The 20,248-nt window shown below is 36.5% G+C and overlaps 1 protein-coding gene across 1 annotated transcript; it reads left to right on the top strand.

Annotated features, from left to right (window-relative positions):
• The first annotated feature begins 955 nt into the window (after positions 1-955).
• Positions 956-14,822, top strand: LOC114184494 (sporozoite surface protein 2-like). Its single transcript, XM_028071803.1, has 3 exons — positions 956-1,110; positions 13,956-14,288; positions 14,519-14,822. The coding sequence occupies exons 1-3, from the start codon at positions 956-958 to the stop codon at positions 14,820-14,822; spliced, it is 792 nt and encodes a 263-aa protein (XP_027927604.1).
• The last annotated feature ends 5,426 nt before the right edge of the window (positions 14,823-20,248 follow it).

Genomic DNA, 20,248 nt, shown 5'->3' with positions numbered 1-20,248 from the left:
AGTAATTACCTCTAATCAAATTAAAGTCTCAATTATTGGCAAAAACTTATTTAATCAAATGAAAGTTTCTAAACAAAATCAAAGTAAAGTCTCAATTTTATTTAAAAACCTCTTAACTCATATGATTAGCATGCATGTAGATTTAAAATCATTATTTTCTATTCAATTAAGAAGCAAAGGACATAGATAAACAAAAACCACAACAATAATCAAAATAACAAAACATATAAATTCATCTAACCTCAAAATCCATTTAAGAAATTACAGTGGAATCAACCCTAAAAGCTTAGCCCTCCATGGCTTTGATGGAATACATGATGATATGAAGGAAAGAAAATAAAAGAAAGAATGAGAGATGTGGTGGAGACGGTATCTGCCAAAACCAGAGAGTTCTAAGTGTCTAAGCTGTAAGTTATAAATTGTAAGTCCTCTCACTTCTGCTCCTTTAAGTCTCTTTATATAGGCTTCCACTGGACTTTGGGCTTTATCTGTCAGTTGCTAAAATCTTTTATTTTTATTTAATTAATTAGCAACTTAATTCCTGTCCAATTTCCAATTCTGCCCCTCTCATTTAACAATATTTGCAGTTTTGACCAGAGTTGACTGCTGACTTTGACCAGTTGACCAGAGTTTGACCAGTTGACTGCCTATCAGATGCTGACACGTGGCGTAGAGTGCACTTTCCAGAATTAGGGTTTCACTCTCACACTCTTCTCCCTCCCTCGTGACGGCGCGGTTGCTCCGACGTGGTGGCTGCTCCGGCGAGGTCTGTGGACGCCGCTGGTGCGTCGTGAACGTGCCTGATTGAAGCTTCAATGGTGGCTTCGTATGGTGCTGTTGCTGTTGCGAAATGATGGCAAAGAGTTCGCGGTTCCGATCTGTTCCTCGCTGCTGTTCTGTCTCGCGTTAATGGTGGTGCGTGAAGGATGGTGGAATGTTTTGGTTGTTGCTGCAGATGGAGATGCGCTGGTGGTTGCCGGCGCTGTTGCGTGAAGGAAGAGATGCGACTGCGGTGGCCGGTGAAGATGGAAGCTGTGCGAATGGAGGAAGATGGTGGCGCTGTCACGGTGTTGATGGTGCGTCGTGGTGGCCGGAAGAGGTGCTGCGATGGTGCGTGAAGGTGGCTGCCATGGCTAAGGCGCGATGGTGGTCGAAAAACAAGCTTCCATGGTGGCTGACGGAGATGGCGGCGGCGGCTGCCGTGGAGGGTGGAAGGGAAACTAGGGTTAAGGTTTCATGTGTGAGATGGAGGAGATGATGACGTGGCAAGATCTGAGTGGTGAATTTGGTGAGTGGAGGATTATGACACGTGGCAACTTATGGTTGGCTAATTTTAAAAGGTGGGGATTGCCACATGGCATGATCTGGTTGAGTGGAGTTTAAGTGGTAGGAGGGGTGCAACTTAGTGAAAACTGGGGGTGCAGAACAGGGTTTTTGGTGGTCCACTTTGCAGGAGTGTGCAAATAAAATTTGGGGGTGCATTTAGCTCCTGATTTATTCTTTTTCAGAATTTCTTGATTTTGGACTTATTTTGTAACTTTGAATATTTTAAAATCACACTATTAATTGACAAAAAATAAATTCCAGCTGCATTAACAAACGTTAGAATATCCAATAATATTTTATGCAACTAAAATCAATTTTTACGCCACTTTTACCAAACTTACTCAATAAATCCAATAATCCCAAATCCTAATTAAATCAATCTTTAAGCACAGAAAATTCAATTAAATCCCCAAATTTAAATATTAAATGAGGGCAAAAATTTGAACTCATCAATAAGTCAGTAACTAAATTTAAAAAAAAAAACTGAAATTTGAAATCTGATTTAAAACAATAAAATTGTAAGTGTATTGAATTCTTTTTACACAACGTAATATATTTTAAATAAAAATTGTTATATTCATTAATTTTTTTTTATCTTTAAATGCTCAGTGGGTTCTTGTTATATAAAATTGTTAACACAACTATAAAAAAATTAAAACGAAATATAAACTGAAATTACATTGAAAATAAACAATAATTTGTTCGAATAAAGAAGTCTAACAGAAAATAAAATAATAAATTCATTAATAGATAAACCACAAAAAATTCATTAATAGACACTTTAATACTAAGATCTCTAAATTCGTTAGCTACTTCAATATTAGATAATCATTTTATATAAATTATTTGAAGAATATGCAATGAAAAGGTCCACTAAAAAAATAAACCGACTAAAAGATTAATTGATAAAATGTAAATGTAAAAAACGAAAAATGAAAACGTATATAACTGAACAGATTTAAATCAACTAATGTTATGAATTTGTAATTAATTAATTGAATAATAAATACTAAATACTATATGGCAGACTCTTATTAATTAATATAAAATTAGTACAATTTATTTAAATGTTTCACAACATCTAAAATTTATTCATGCACAATAAAATAAAAAATAGAAAACATGTGCAGTATATTACATACTAATATTTCGAATATTACTGTTAATTTTAATTTTAATTGTAAAAATTTGAAAAACCATAATATAATTCAATATAAAAATTCAGGTGGGACGTTTATAAATTGGAAATTAACTTTAAGATGTGTCAAATTACTTAATTTAAGCTCAAAGAAAGATAATTGGAGTTCTAATCGATGGCTATTTGTGTTGGTTGTTGTCAAACAACCACTACAAGAACATTGCTCTTTACAGGTAGATCATTACCGACAGACTTTTGTCCATTGCAAATTTGTCATTATCGACGAATTTATCGATGAATATCGTAGTTGAATTTACTGACGAATATATATGTCGGTAGTGCGTCGTTAAATCATGGCAGACAAATAATCCGTCGGTAATATCGTCGGTAAATCCTTTTGACCTTTACAGACAGATTAGGTCATCGATACATCCGTCGGTATGTTGGTCGATTAAAAAAGATCAGCATCTCAGTTCCCCCCTAATCAGTTTTTCCCCAAATATTTCCCCTACCATTGCGAACCTTCGAACCAAATTCAAACCGTTACCGCCGCGACTCGCTGCCGACGCCACCCACAGTCGTTGGAGAGCCCAAAACACGAACCTAATTCCAACCAAATTCGAACCGTTGTCGTCGCGACCCGCTGCCGACGCCACTCGCAGCCGTTGGATAACCCAAAATGCAATCCTAATTCGAACCAAATTTGAATCGCTGTTGCCGCAACCCGCTGCTGATGCCACCCGCAATCGTTTGAGAGCCCAGAACGACGGTGTCGCCGCTGCCACCACTGCTCACACCGTCTCCAGTGAGGATCCGTTACACTACAGTCGCTGCCATCTTCACGTCACTACGACATTGACGGTGAGGCTGCCAGTGAGTACGGATTTTTTCTCTTCTTTTCGCCTTTCCATTGTGATGTTATGAATTGTGGTATTGTTGTTTCTATTATGAAGGAGGGTTACAAATTTGGGGTTACAGATTTGGTGTTGTTGTTTCCATTCTGCTGCTTGTTTGTATTTGGTGTTGTTGTTTCTTTTGCAAATTAATTTTGATATTATGTCATTCTTTGGCAGATTTCTTGGCGTGAGTGAAGCATTGAGTGAGGGTGGTAACTTTGTGGTTGCACCGACGAGGGAGGTACGTGGCTACATAAATATATTCATGTGTTGTTTGTAAGAGCCTCAAATTCATGATATATGTATATTGATGTGTTGTTGTTTATGTGAATGCTATGCACATATATGCCAACAATCTCTCCCACACAATCTGTAATTTGTTGCTGAATTTGTGCTCTATACAATTTGGCTTAATGCACTTTACACAAATCCAGACACTACTTCTGTTCTATTTCCAGCATCCCTTTGAGAATCAGACTCTTAAACATCATCCCTTATGTTTTGTACTATTATATAATAGTAACTGCCATCGGATTGTTATTGAGAATATTGGTGTCCTTGCTTCTCTCAGTATAATTTGTCTTCTCTGTTTTGTATGTGTGATATGTGAAAATGTGTTTGTATCTCCAATGGAGTTTATATCGCCAACATATACTAGATGCACTCAATTGATAATAAAACGTTAGTAGTCATCTTTGGCGATCAAGAATAGATATGATGAATATGGCCAACACCTCATTAACCTTTTTATATAGTATTGTACTGTAGCAGTTTCAAAAATAAAATAGGTGTTGTATCACATTTCTACTTTTGCAAGATTTCATTTGAAGCATCTAGAAGCTACTTTATCTAGAAAGTACATAAACTTTTTTAGTCTAGAAAGTACATAAACTATTGTAGTTTACTTTCTACTGTCACTCTCAAGTATTGCCTTTGCTTTGCTTTGCATCAAAGACCTTCTTCATCCCACCTAGATGAATTCAATTTTTTGTGATGCATTCCTACGTACAGATTCCTAATGCCTAATTGAATGCATGTAGGTGTTTGATAAAAATGCCTAATTGAATGCAAATTGTATAACAGATTCAACCAACCATTGGAACATGTTTCAATCTAGAATAAACTATGTATTATAGGTTGTTAATATATAGAAAACTGAATTCATGCAATGAGATGAACTGAATCATGAATGGAATATGCAAAGTGATTTAAAATCATGCCAATTGAATGATAGAAAACAAAACTCAATAATAGCATAGGATTCTGTAGAAGTAAGAAACACCTTCTAAATTACTTCTATGTTGTTCCACCTAGAACACTATGAAACTTGTTAGAACCATTCTAATGGTCAATTTTGCCTTTAACACGTGTGATTAAGTGCCTTAAATAGTCTCCAACCACTTGCATTTGTATTTAAACTTCAAAAAAAAAAGTCAAACTGCAGTCAACTTTTAATATTTCCACTTGGCTCCACTGGTTCAGATGTTGAATTTGGTAGAATTGGTTAATCCTCTACATTGAATAAACTTCGTACAAATCCATTCTAATGTACTTGAAGGCCTAAAACTCTTAAATCACCAAATAGGACCTTAAATGTAAAAGTCAACCATGATGTCAAAATTTAATATTCAAGTGTCGTTCCAAAATTCACTAGGAAAAGCTGCTAGGTTTTAACACCATTAGGAAAAGAATATAAATTGGTTATGCCTTGCTAGATCAACCCCCAACGTGAACAAAAACCTTAAATAAAAACTTCTCCAACTCAAGGATTTTTCCACCTAGAACACTATGAAATATATTAATTGATAAGTCTAATAGGGAAAGAAAGAGAGAAGTGGGTGTCAACCGTGTACATCTGCACCTAAAAGAAAGATTAGTTAGCTATTCACCATAAAGTGAGAGAAGAGAAGAAAACATTCTTTACACTCTCTCTTTCTCTCATTACCACCTACATAGACACCTCTTATTTTTATCTCTATTGGAAAAACAAACACACAAAAATATTAGAAAAGGAAGCAAGAAAACATAAAAGAGAAAAGGTGAGGAGATAGTGAAAATTCTTTAAGGTACGTCACTCTCAGTTCTCTCATCTTTTGATTTAGTTTTTTCAATTTTCATTTTTTTAATCATAAAAAATATTTTTCCCATTTCTTTAGTGTTTAATTGGCCGCTCGCGTCGCATGACATCCAATTTAGCTTTTGTTTTTTTTCTAAAAAAGTATATATAGATGATCTAAAAATAAAAAAAAATAGTTTTCTTTGTTTACTTTTTGATATTTATCTTGTTGCTCACGACATCCACATCCATTTTTAAATAACTTTAAAAAAATATCAAAAATTTATAAATGATTAAAAATAAATAAAAAAATAAAAGATTAGAAATAAAGAATTTATTTCAAGTGTTTATCCGGCCGCTCGCGTCGTGCCACACCAATTTTAAAATAATACTAAAATTTAAATAAAAAGGTTTTCAAAATTATAATTAAAGGTACCGTCTTAGGACGGGCGTTGTGGGGGTGCTAATACTTTTCCCACGCCTAACCGACTCCCGGACCCAAAATCGGGTTTGTCGTAGAGCTTTCCCTTTTTTTTGGTTTTCCATAGTTTCCTATAATAACTATGGTGACGACTCCAAACTCTATTTTTACAAATTTTTCTTTTTGGTTCGTCGTCCCATCGCGATTTCGGTTGCGACAGATGGCGACTCCACTGGGGACACTAGAGAGTCCGGCCATTTATTTGAATGTGCAAAATTGATGTGGTTTTTTCTTCATATCTTTTCTTTTCCCTTTTTTTAGGTATATATATTCTTGTCTCTTTTTAATATTTGGGATTATTGCATGTGTATGTTCTTTGGTATTTGGAATAATTGTCAGATGGGGGCTTGGGTATACATGGTATTCTCCCTTCACACCCACAGATTTTGTTCATTACATGAGTGGGGCCTTATACCCGGGTCTGAGTTGGTTAGAAATAGAGGGGATTGTGTAGCAGTGTCACGTTGTATGTACGCCCCAAGTGGTCATTGTGAGAACCCCAACTAGAATTTGTTTGCTTCATTGGTACTCCCACTTCTTGTTGTTTACCAACTGTCATGGGAAATGCCATGAAGTGGGCCATAGCTCTAGTGACCTTGATCTTTAGGTAGTAGGGAACTATCCTTGTGAGCACATATACTTTTCCTTAAAACTTTAAGCGTCAAACCTATGTTAAATTAAGACAAAAAAGGGAGAATATTTTCGTCCTTTATCCTCACCTTTCTTGTATATAGTAATAAGTCCATCACAATTTTTATCATCACACTATTATAAAAAAAATAAAAAAATGTCCCTTAAGGCATAAGCATACATTTCATTAGCATATCACGTAAGTGTCCTATTATGCACAAATATGCATTGCATTCCCATTCTTTGGTCATCCAAAGTACCATGTTCAAAGTTTCAACATGTAGCACGCATATGCATAATTAAAAAAAAAACAAAAAGAAAATTTGCATAGCAATAAATTCAATTTGTTTCCCAATTTCCTTATCACCAAATTCTTGGAATCTTTCTTATCAAAAATGAGAAAATAATAAAACATTCTTTGGTCAAATAAGTGGATTTAATAAAGAAATCAAATATTGTTTATTACCATTTCTTTTGAAGTACCCATCGAATCTTCATGGATGAAATTGCTCAAATCTATTTCCCCATCCATCTCTCTTCCACCATAAACCTTGTTTTTGTTTCCATGGAGGATCATCATAAATGGGACACATACCTTAAAATGATTTCAAGAAACTCTTTGAACACAAAAAAAAAAAAAACAAAAAAGGAAGAAAACTTCGCTAGCTAATAACTTTGAAGGACAGTCTAGGCAAAAAATAAGGCAAGAAAAAAATGTAAAAAAAAAGAACAAAACAAGGGACATCCTGTCATATGAACTAAATTCTTTTCCTTTGAATTAAAGTTTTTGTTGAGAAAAACAACCATGATTTGAAATGATGTGTGGTCATGTTTCTTTATAGAAAAAAAAAACAAAAGTAATTATCCTTTGCTACCTAATTTGAGCATTCCAAAATATTTCTTTCAAATTACCCTAAACAAGGGTCACCCTCACACTAAGGGTTGACATAATGTTTGTTTCATCCGAAAAGTAGTTCACCAATACAAAAAATATATAAAAAAAGATATGGTTATATCAAGAAAACAAAAGAAAAAGGCAAGCAAAAGGTGAACAAAAAGAAGTCAAACGAATTCTGAATAAAACATTATTCAAAGATCCTTGGGCCGCCTTTACTATCATTTACATCCATACCCTTAGCCTTGGCCACGATACAAGCCTAATAAAGTCCACACAGATCAAAGATTGGTTGCTATCTTTCGAAGGTTTTAATTTAGAGGAAAATTTTTATTTGCTAATAGGTTTGTTCTAAAAAGAATTATAAAACAAAGGATTGAAAAAGTGTGTTTAGAGATTTTCTTTTAAACATTGGGGCAATTTATGCTTGGTTGACATGTTTTCAAAGCTCCAAAATCAACAAGGGCAATCAAACAATCTGGTTAAAATTGAGTTGTCCCCTTTCAATTCATTCTTCATGAAACTCCATCTTTGCTCCTACAGTATCCTCTAGGGGTGTCAAAAAAATCCGTACCTGTGGGTATCCATGGATAAAACCCGCAACGGGTAGAAAACAGATATTAAAAATGGATACCCGCTACCCGTGAGTACGAGTATTTTTGATACCCGCATGTTAACAGGGCGAGTACGGGTATCATAGTATCCGTATCCGTGGATACTCGTACTCGCTAAACTTACACCCCTTGACATTCTTCTCTTTCCTTTCTTTGAAATTGGGCATATACATCAAACCTTATATAGACAATGACGTTTATGGTATGTTTGTTCTCAAATGATGGAATCAAATTAAGAATACTTGGCACATGGCAATTGAGGTTTATTATTTGTTTATTTTGTTTATTTTTCAGGAATCAATCTAAGAAAGTGAATTTATTGATCAAAACACTAATTAAAGAATTTTCATTGTGTTGAACATCATTTTATATTTACTTTTACAATTATTTGGAGTTGTATCAACTTGAGTTTATTTAAACTTTATTTAAAATGTATGACAATTATGTATTTTATTTTATTTTATTTGAATTTATGATTAAATATTTTTTTAAAATAATTTTGCAAATACCTACGGGTACCCATGGATACCCGCAGATATGAAAAAAATAGGCAGATACCCGCATAATGGATACCCGACGAATATAGGTAGGGGTACGAGGCAAATATTTATCTAGCGGATAGGGTACGGGAGAACACTACCCATACCCTACCCACCCCGTTGACATCCCTAGTATCCTCCAGTCTAAGCCTAAACCTTGACCAACCTTAACATAATCCATCTTTATCAATCCTAAACCCAAATTAGGGTATTCAATTTGTTTGTGATTTATATATTCCCATCATTCATTCTGAATTGGGGCATTTATTTACAATGAAGACTGTGATCACATTAGGGGCAACTTGTGAAGACCCCGTCACTTTTCCACCTCCTCAACTGGGAAAAACCAAACATGCCTTTGCACTCTAAGACCATCCTAGGCTCTCACACTAGGGGCAAATTTTTGAAGTACCCATATTTTCCTTCATACCATCAATAACTAGAGAAAGTACAAACACATTTTGTGCCCTGAGACCAATTCAAATTGGGACAACTACCTAGTTAATCTTCGTCAACTCATTCAAGCCTTTTCAAGCCCTTGGCAATTTCATGAATGACATTCAAATAGTGTTTCAAAAGAAATGATTAAAAACAAAGTGTTTGTTAGTAAACTGATTAGACCAAAAAAATAATTTAAAAAAGTAAAAAAATATCAAAGTAGAATGATTCCATGAATTCGAAATAACAATGAAATGGAAAACAATTCAAATTTGATTTAAAAAAAATGCAAAAGAAAAATTCATACATAAGGTAATTTGAATATTTGTATTATTTTTAAATATTTGTATTTATTATATATTTTTCTTTCACATGAGAATGTTTAATACTCTCAATTTAAGGTAATATAAAAAAAATCTTTACTTATTATTATTATGTTTTGTTTAATTTGAAGAACTCTTTTGTTTCGCTAAAATAATTTTCGTTATTTTTCAACCATTGAGTATATATGTTGATATTTGAAAAGTTTTCTTAGATCAAGTATTTTTCATCTTATCATACCCTTAATTATACATTTGATTTCCTTTGTGTGATTTCTTTAAACAATCTCTCAAATTTTTTCTAAGACACACATTTGTTAATTTTTTAATATTTTATTTATTGTTTATTTTCATTATATAGAATAATATTTTGATATATTCTATCTAATTATTTTTAATTTTCTAACTCATTTTCAATCATATTGTAATTTTTTCACTTTAATTGTATAAATAACTTTTATTTACTACAGTATAAAAATTTAATATCATTGCCATGAATATTTTTTGTCACTATCCAACATATATTGGAGTGCAAAAGATACAAAATCTATGTCAAAATTGTATTATTATGTTTATTATTCGTTCTTTGTGTCATTTTGACCAATTGATGTATTATGACTTTTATTAGTACATAAAAAAGATATTCATTAGAATTTAAAAAATTTAAGTAAACAAACATTTAAAATATATTTTAATTTGAATATTTGTTTTCCTTTTATATTTTTTTAAATATTTTTTAATTTTATCAACTAAGTTTCATTAATGTTTGTAGTTTGCAAATCTAATAAATGTTTTGGTTCCCATGAGATTTTATTTGCTATTTTGATCTAAATTGTAAACAATTATAGTTTATTTTAAAGTATTTGATATGGAAGAAAAAATCGTCCTCCTAATATTGAATATTTGATAATATTATGTTTCCTTGACTGCAATTTTTGTTTCTTTTATAAAAATTAATATTGAAGTAGTTCGAAAACGGATATGGGTATGGGTATGAGAATATACCCATTACCCGGTGGGGATAGGGATGATACAAAAGTTTGATACCCGTTGGGTTTGGGTATGGGGATGCAGATGAATTTTTTCTACGAGGATAGGTATGGGATAGCGAAACCCGTCTCCGTCCCACCCCGTTGCCATCCCTAATACTAAGTCATGCATACATGAGTCATTCATCTTTTTGAATAAAATAGTTTCCACCTTTCCAATCAAAACCCTCTTCACTCATATGAATGGTTATTGAATCCTTTCATTTTTGAAGGAAGAACTTTAAAAAACAAATACCCAAATTTGTTTCTATGACGTTTCTCAAATTTATGGTCCTCTTCATTCATATGAATGACCAATATACTCTAAGCCCATTTTCCACTGGCCCCCAAGCCTAGTTCCCATACTGGTCCCCAAGCCTAGTTTTCACACTAGTCCCCCAACCCAGTTTTCACACTAGTCCCCCAGCCCAGTTTTCACACTAGTCCCCAAGCATAGTTTCCACATTGGCCCCCCAAGCCCAGTTTCCACACTGACCCCTAAGCCCGATTTCCACACTGGCCCCTAAGCCCGATTTCCACACTGGCCCCCAAGCCTAGTTTCCACACTGGCCCCCCAGCCCAGTTTCCACACAGGCCCCTAAACCTTATTTTTTCTAGCCTCACAAATTTTTTTCTAGCCTCTTAACCTAGTTTTCCTTGCTCTCAAATTAAAACAAAGGAAAAATGAAAAATGAAAAAAGCAAATTCCACTCATGCATCCACGCATCCATGTAAGCATATCATATAATTTTAAAAAAAATCATAACATGTTATGCATCATCACATCATGTCATCCATTGATGTAGGATTATTTTGTTCCTTTCAGAAGATTAATGAATATGGTGATGATTGATTAAGAAAACCAAGGAAATCCCACTGAACATTAAGATAACAAGCTATCTAGATGTGAAGGTTCCTTTCCAAGGTTCTAGAGAGGAGGATAATGGATTGATGGAGAGTAAGAAACCAAAAGGAAAAACATATAATAGAAACAATATAAACCAAGAAGAGTAAAGAAACATAAAATGAAAAGCAAGGGAAAGGGGGGAATGAAGGATTCATGCCACTACAAGGCTAGGCTAGAAGAAGCCATGAAAACCTTGAAGATGAGTGGTGTATGCCACCACTTGCCAAGGCAAGATAAGGCTTGAAAGAGCTCCACTTCCTAAGGAGGAATGCTCTCACAAAAGATTGAAACACAAAGTGTATAATTTCTCCAAAATGTTCGACCCCTCTACAAGTGTTAGAAATCCCCTTAAATAGACATGTTTAGGGGCCCTTAGCAAAACAACTAAGTTAAAGGATTACAAGAGAAACCTAGCATGTTCTAGAAAGTAGGTCATCCTAGGGTGCACATGGTTGAATTTTCGTCCAAGCCATTTAGGTGGCAAGTCTTCATGGCCAAGGCTCGCAAAGGAGGGTTCTAAAACTTTCTAGAAGACTTAGTGTCCAAGGTGTGTGGGCCTCCCATTTCTAGATGCTTCTAGAAAGTCTTGTTCCTTCTCTCTCTTCCTTAGGACTCCAAGTGTCTTCTATGTGGTCCTCCTCCTTTCTTATTCCTACAAAAGCAAATTAAGGAATTTATTAGCATGTTGGTTTAAGGTTAAGCTAATCTTTTGAGTCAACAAGTCAACCCAAAGTCAAGGTCAACAAGTCAACTTAAAAATAGTTAACCAAGCCAACTTAATGGAATTTTAAACTAAAGAAAATAAAAGCAAAGGAAGGGATTAAGGAACTCCCTTTCTTCTAAGCATGTGCCATTGGCCATCATCATTGGTAGGGATCAAGCCTTCATCATCCATCATACTTCACAAAATCATTGAAAATCATTTAAAAAAAATAAAGAAATTTGAAAAAAAAAGTCAGCAATGACATTTTTTGTGTAAGTCGCACAAATGTTAGGCATTCATGCGGTGTTTATCCATACTTTAAAAACAAAATTCAGGTTCTCCTTTTATATATCAAGACCCTCTGTGAAGCAATGGTCATTGATTTTCTTATGTTCACATCAAGGCCCTCTACGACACAATGATCATTGATTTCCTTATGTTTTCATCAAGACCCTCTACAAAGCAATGGTCATGTTTTTTTCATCATCGAGGCCCTCTACGAGGCAATGGTCATCGATCTCTTTACATTAAAACCCTCTACGAGGCAATGATCATCGATATCTTTACATCAAGACCCTCTACAAGGTAATGGTCATGGTTTTTCTCATCATTGAGGCCCTCTACGAGGCAATGGTCATCGATCTCTTTACATCAAGACCCTCTGTGAGGCAATGGTCATTGATTTCTTATGTCATATCGAGGCCCTGTACGAGGCAATGGTCATCAATCTCTTTACATCAAGACCCTCTACGAGGTAATGGTCATTGATTTTCTTATGTCACATCAAGACCCTCTACAAAGCAATGGTCATGGTTTTTCTCATCATCGAGGCCCTCTGTGAGGCAATGTTCATCGATCTCTTTACATCAAGACCCTCTGCGAGGCAATGGTCATTGATTTCTTATGTCACATCGAGGTCATCTGCGAGGCAATGGTCATCGATCTCTTTACATCAAGACCCTCTACGAGACAATGGTCATTGATTTCTTATGTCACATTGAGGCCCTCTACATGGTAATGGTCACTGAATCCTATGAATAAACCCTCTCCACAGGATTGGTCTAATTTTTTTATTTTTCCAAAAAGTAAAAAAAAATGGTGTCTCAGATGGAGACCCTCTACTTAGTAATGGTCTCCTAGTTCTTTTCTTTAAGATATAAACCATCTCCTTTCGAATGGTCAAGTTTGTCTTCAAATTTGTCTTCTTTTGAAACACGAACAAAATTAACGTTTTTATCTTTGTTTATCTTTTATTACGATAATATCAAAAAGTCAACTTTTCATATTATCTAGTAAAATCTAAGTAAAGAGGGGCAGTTGTCAACACCCAATTTCGTCCGGGTGAAGAAATTTATTTTGAAAAAAATAAAAATAAAAAAGAAATAAAAAATGTTTTTAGTTAATGGTAAAAGGTGAAATAATTTTCTTCAAAAGATTTTCAAACTTTAATTTTAGAAAAAAAAAGAAAAAAAAGAGATGGAAAAAAGAAAAAAAAGGGAAAAAAAGAAGGAAGAATCCAATTTATTTTTAATTATGACATCCTTTTTTATAAGACTAATAGCCTGACATACCCTTTGTTCCTGATAAAGAAATTAGTGATATGATTCTAATTATTAGAAGCAATATCTCTTTCAAATGGTAAGAATCAATATTACTAATTGGGATTTAATTTTATGCTATGATTTGTTAATGCTTAGAATCAATATTACTGATCTTTATTGATTTTGTACTCTGATTTGCTATGATTTGATTCCCATAATGTGATGCTATTAGAGGTGTCAATTTGGCACAACCCACAGGGCTTGGTCCTAACCCATGTGGGCTAAGGCAAAAAAAACCCACATTGAAAAAAAGCCCCCATCAAAGAAGCCCAGAGGGCCAAAAATACTTTAAAAGCCCTGTAGGCTAGGGCCAACCCATGGGCTTTCATCTTCCACATGAAAAATATATTATTTTTTAAAATATATTACTATCTGTGGGACAGGCCCAACGAATCGGACAAGCACGACGACCCAAATATGTCAAACAACCCAAACTCGTCCGACGACCTAGACAAGAACGACGACTTGAATGAGCCCGATGATCAAAACAGGCCCAACGACTCGAACGGGCCGGATGGGCCCGACAACCAAGACAGGTCCGACGACCAGGACAAACTTGACAACACGAACGAGCCCAACGACACGAATGGGCCCGACGACAAGAATGGGCCCGATGACATGGACGGGCTCGACAACCAGGACGAGCCTGACGACTCGGACAGGCCCTACGACCCAAAAAGGCCCGACGACTCGACCGGGCCCTATGACTCAAACAGGCCCTACGACTCGGATGGGCCCGACGACCCAAACGGGCCCAACGACCCATACAGGCCTGACGACCCATATGGGCCCAACGACCTTGACGGGCTTGACGACCCAAATGGGCCTGACGACCCCAACGGGCCCAACGTCCCGGACGAGCCCGATGATCCAAACATGCCCAACGACCCGAACGTGCCCGACAACCAGATCATACCCAACGACACAGACGGGCCCAGTGATCCAGACAGGCCGAACGACCCGAACGACCCGACGACTCGGACGGGTGTGATGACCCGAACGAGCCCAACAACCCGGACGAGTCCGATGATCCAAATAGGCCCAACGACCTGAACGACCCTGATGACCCGGATGGGTCCGACAACCCGAACGTGCCCGATGATCCAGACAAGGCCAACGACCCGAACGGTCCTGACGATCGAGATGGGCCCAACAACCTGGACGAGCCCGATGATTTAGACAGGCTAAACGACCCGAACGGGCCTGACGACCCGAACGAGACCGACTACCCAAACGGGCTTGAAGATTGAGACATGCCCGATTAGCTTAACAGGCCCGATTATCCAGACAGGCACAATGACACGTACGGGCCCGAAAAACCGGAAGGGCCCGACAATCTGGACGTGCCCGGTGATCCAGACAGGACCAACGACCCGAACAGACTTAACGGGCCCAGTGATCCAGACGACACAGACGGGCCCAGTGATCCAGACAGGCCAAACGACTTGAACGGGCCCGACGACCCGAACGAAGCCGACGACGCAGACGTGCCCGATGATCCAAACAGGCCCAACGACCCGAACGAGCCCGACGACTCGAAGGGGCCCAACAACTCGGACGAGACCGACTACCCGAACGGGCTTGACGACCTAGACGAGCCCGATTATCCAGACAGGCACAATGACCCGTACGGGCTCGTCCGTGTCGTTAGGCCCGTCTGGGTCGTCGGGACCATTCGGGTCGTCGTGCTCGTCTGGGTCATGGGGCCCTTCCTGGTCGTGGGGCCCGTCCAGATCGTCGGTCCTGTTCGGGTCATCGGGCCCGTTAGTGTCGTCGGCCCCGTCGCTGTCGTCGGGCTTGTTCGGGTGGTTGAGCTCGTCGTTGTCATCAAGCTCATCCTGGTCATCGGGTTCGTCTAGGTCGTCGAGCACCTTCGGGTCGTCGGGCCTGTCCATGTCGTCGGGCCCTTTAGGGACGTTGGCCACGTCCCTGCCGTCGAGCCCGTTCGGGTCGTTGGGCTCGTCCTTGTAATCGGTCTCGTCCGGGTCGTCGAGCACGTCTGGGTCGTCAGCCTCGTTCGGGTTGTGGTGCCCGTCCGGGTCTTCGAGCCCATCCGCGTCGTCGGGCCTGTTTTCTCAACTTGATCTTTGACTCTTGCTTAATGTAGTATTATTTAGGGGGCTAACCCACGTTAGCCCTTGCCCTAACCTACTAGAGAGGGGGCTTTGGGGGCTGAGGCTTTTTTTTGGCCCCCTCATTTGGGGGGCCCCTAAAAGGGGGCTTTATGAAGAGTGGGCCAGGGCTGACCCATAGGCTAAGGGCCAAATTGACAACTCTAGATGCTATCATGACCAATTCCTTCCTTATATTGTTCATTGCAATTAAGGCTGAGATTGCATCGATATTGCAAGGTGTGAGTATAAATACGCACTCTGTCATAAAAAAAAAGAAAAAATATTCTATATACTTCTCTAATTCTTTCTCATCACCACTCCCACACACACCTCCTTTTTTATCTCTCTTTAAAAAAAACATATTGAAGGAGGTAGAAAAAAAAAGAGAAGAAAACATTCTCTACACTCTCTCTTTCTCTCGTGACCACCCACATAGACACCTCTTATTTTTTATCTCTATTGGAAAAACAAACACACAAAAATATTAGAAAAGGAAGCAAGAAAAAAGAAAAGAGAAAAGGTGAAGAGATATTGAAAATTTTTAAGGGTACGTCACTCTTAGTTCTTTCATCTTTTGATTTAGTTTTTCCAATTTTCATTTTTTTAACCATAAAAATATATTTTTCCGCTTTCTTTAGTGTCTACTTGGCCGCTCGCGTCGCATAACATCCAATTTAACTTTTGTTTTTTTCAAAAAAATATGTCTAAATGATCTAAAAATAAAAAAAAAAGGTTTTCTTTGTTTACTTTTTGATGTCTATCTTATTGCTCACGACATCCACATCCACTTTTAAATAACTTTAAAAAATATACAAATTTATAAATGATTAAAAATAAATAGTAAATAAAAGATTAGAAATAAAGAATTTATTTCAAGTGTTTATCCGTTCGCTCGCGTCGTATGACACCAATTTTAAAATAATACTAAAATTTAAATGAAAAGGTTTTCAAAATTATAAAACAAATTAATTCATTTTTCAAATAATTTTCCAAATAGTTTTTCATAAAGAACTACGTAACCTTGATTCTCTATTGTATATGGAGATACGTAGGAGCAAGGATTAATCCTTGTCGGGCCTAAAAAAATATTTTTGTTTCTTTTGTACATCCTTTTATATTATTTTTTTGGGAAAATATATATTTTGAAAAACCACATAATTTTTGCACATTTAATTAAAGGTACCGTCTTAGGACGTGCGTTATGGGGTGCTAATACCTTCCCCATGCGTAACTGACTCCCAAACCCAAAATCTGGTTTTTCGCAGACTTTACTCTTCTTTCATGGTTTTCCATAGTTTTCTATAATAACTATGATGACGACTCCAAACTCTATTTTTACAAATTTTTATTTTTGGTTCGTCGTCCCGTTGCGATTTCAGTTGCGACAGGAACACATGAGCAATCCTCTACTGATCCAACACAGGACGAGAATATTAGAACTAGGTGTTGGATTGAGACGGTTGAAGGAAAAATGAAAGGAAGACTTTATGGGGCTGACCAACTTGTTTCAAGAGATACAGGTTCAATTGAAAGCTTGAACCAACTACCACCTTCTTCCTTTTCTAATACCGAGGACCTCACAAATATTAGGCAGCAACTCTCACGAAGCCTAGAGTAAAATGAGAAATTGAGGTCTGAGTTTCGATCCTTTCAATCACTAGTCCTGCAATATCTACCTCCTGATGCTCAAGCTCAACTTCAGCAGCCACACGCACAGCCACAACCACAACCATAACCATAAGAGCCAAACCCCACTCAACAAAACTCTGAAATCCCTCAACCAAAATTTCACCAACAAAATAATGAAGAGGAAGATCACGAAAAATCTTCTCTAGATTATGAAGATTATTAGCTTTTCATTTCATTAAGAAAAATATTTAGCATGTACTTAATAAACTTGTGTTTTATTATGTTTTTACTTGGTATCATGGTCATGTATATATTACTTGACAAATATTGTTATGTTATCCTACATATTATTTGGTATGTTTGGTGCAACAAATGTCATGTGTGATGGAATTTCATGAGTATAATGAAATGCTGCAATTGTTTGGAATGTTGGAATTGTCTGGAATTGTGTTAGAGTTTTTTGTATTAAGGTAATTGGGAAATGTTGAATAAACAAATGCTATTGAAAGCAATTATTTACGTACCGACGGATTATCGATGGCCAAATCTGTCGAAAATTACATACGTTTATGCATTGATATTACCGATGGACATATCCTTCGATAATTATCGACGAACTGATTTGTCGATAATGGCATAACATTGACGTTTATAGTTTTCGACGGATTAGGCCGTCAGTAATTACTGAAGGATTGATCCATCGGTAATAACCGACAGTTTTTGCGAAGGATGTGTCTGCCGCTAAATACCGACGAATCTCAAGCATCTGTCGATAAATTGTTACCAATGATGCGTTATTTGACGGATTTCTGGTCGTCGGTAGTCTGTTGGTAATACCAATTTACCAATGGATTTGTGTTGTTATAGACGGATTATTGTCGTTGGTAATTATGGTTTTTCTTGTAGTGACCAACTAATGTCATTGGATGTCACTTTCTGAAATGAATTTCGGGAGCTCTAGTGTTGTTTTCATAGGCTCGCTAGATGAAAAAAGTGGTGTTAAACATTATTTGGTTGGTGTCGAGTGACAGTTTGTGGGCCAAAGAATATTAAATGTTTTTCTTTTTTTTCTTGTTTTGAATGTTATGAGGATTTAGTTTATATGTATATGCATGTGTGAAAAGGTGGTGAATATAATCACAATTTGGTTGGTGTCGGGCGAGAACTTGCTGGGGAGATACCTATGGTTGAGTGGTGTTGTGCAAGAGTTTGTGGCGTCAGACAATATCAAATGTTTTCCTTTTTCTTATTTTGAATAATGTTATGAGAAATTAGTTTATATGCATATAAATGTGTGAAAAGGTATGGTCAATATAATTGATTATATGTATGATATGGAATTAAAAAAGGTGAAGTAAAGTTATCTCAACATTAATAAAGGAGTTTCCAACGAGGAAATCCTTTCCTACATCTATACATTAATGATATAGGGATTCAATATTTGTAACAACCAAATTTAGAATGTCATGGAAAGATATAAATCATACATGTTTAGCGAAAAAATAATTATTAATGAAATCTTACATAAGAAAAAGTTTATGTTTTAAATTTCAAAAGCGTAGTTTAAAACATCAATTGTCTAAAAATTTCCAGTATATGGAAAATGTACTGTGTGAGCCATACCCACTAAGTTCCCAAAATTGAAACCATAAGCTACCCATCTATACACATACGTACATACCCTAACAATGATAAAACCAATAAAAACAAGAATAAAACTTGCACCAAACCAAGGGAAATATCTCACAACAAAACAACGGGAAAAAAATTGAAAAAGGATTACGCAACCTAACTCTCACGGGAAAAAGGCTTCTCAACATGAAGGCCATGGCTCATTCTATTTTCAAGCAAAGTCATACATCAAAATAATTACGTTTACTTACACAAAAAGTGACTAAGTACAAGTGTCCCAGTAAGATAAAAAAAATACTAAACACTAATCTACATTAGAGTATGCCTTTATGTGGGGTCCGCACCCACAAACATTGGGAAAGGAAACAAAACACCATACTTCAAGCAAACATGAATAGAGCCTCCAAATAAAACATGCAGTCTCGTAAGTACTGCACCTCAACGGAAAATAGAAAGCCTAGCTATACGTAGGCCATGGGTTCCTTGCACCACTCCTCAAACCAAAAGCAAGCCTTCTCTTTTAACGTAAACACCATGCAGCTATGAAACCATTCCTTGAACAGTGTCTACCTACATCAACTTGGAACAATCGAGTGCCCCAGAAAATAAAAACCCAACACAAGCCTTCTTATGCTAACCAAGAATCAAACCCTACACCCTTTCTAACACCAAAGACATACCAACCATTAAACCACATGCTTTCTCTTAATAATATGCGCATAACACATTTAAAAACACATATATTCCAAATGCCATAAACAATTAATAAATAAAATATCTAAACCAACAATCTTAATCAAGCAATTAAATATTTCCATGTGTCTCGTAATATGGGACCATGTAACCCCTATACCAACAAAAGTCCTCATTAAAACATCAATTGCTTTATAACTTCACCCGAAAATTCTAGGTTTTTTCCAGGTCTTACAATATTGAAGGTTATTCTAACAATCTAATAACCATTCAAACTCTTTAGAATATAATGGCTTATGGGGTGAGAATGGGAGGATGTTCTAGTATAGGGGCTTTTCCATGGTATACGACAAGGGAAGGACTAATCTTGTGTGTGGTATGATGAAACTCATTAACAATGACTATCTAGAGCATAGAGGCAATCATAGTGCACAAATTGTCAAAGTTCCATATCAATGTATGGATCCAGATAAATTGAGTTTCTAAGGGTCTTTAAGTGTGTGGCTATGTCTTTACAATTGTTTGGATTACCTTGTATGTTGATACAACATGTTTAATTGATATATCACATTTCTTTTACAAATTAGCTTACTCTCATGTATTTGTTG

This window comes from Vigna unguiculata, chromosome 5 (genome assembly GCF_004118075.2).
Source record: "Vigna unguiculata cultivar IT97K-499-35 chromosome 5, ASM411807v1, whole genome shotgun sequence".
In the NCBI taxonomy this organism is placed as follows: Eukaryota; Viridiplantae; Streptophyta; class Magnoliopsida; order Fabales; family Fabaceae; genus Vigna; species Vigna unguiculata.
The sequence above is the reverse complement of the archived record's forward strand: the minus strand, read 5'-3'. Positions and strand labels throughout refer to the sequence as shown.

What these genes read in the sequence shown, in the direction of transcription:
- LOC114184494 (XM_028071803.1), top strand. Translation starts at nt 956, where the DNA reads ATGGAGATGCGCTGGTGGTTGCCGGCGCTGTTGCGTGAAGGAAGAGAT. An exon ending in CCGGAAGAGGTGCTGCGATG is followed by an intron (nt 1,111 to 13,955) that starts GTGCGTGAAGGT and finishes TCTGTGGGACAG; the next exon opens with GCCCAACGAATCGGACAAGC. An exon ending in GGGCCCTATGACTCAAACAG is followed by an intron (nt 14,289 to 14,518) that starts GCCCTACGACTC and finishes CCAGTGATCCAG; the next exon opens with ACAGGCCGAACGACCCGAAC.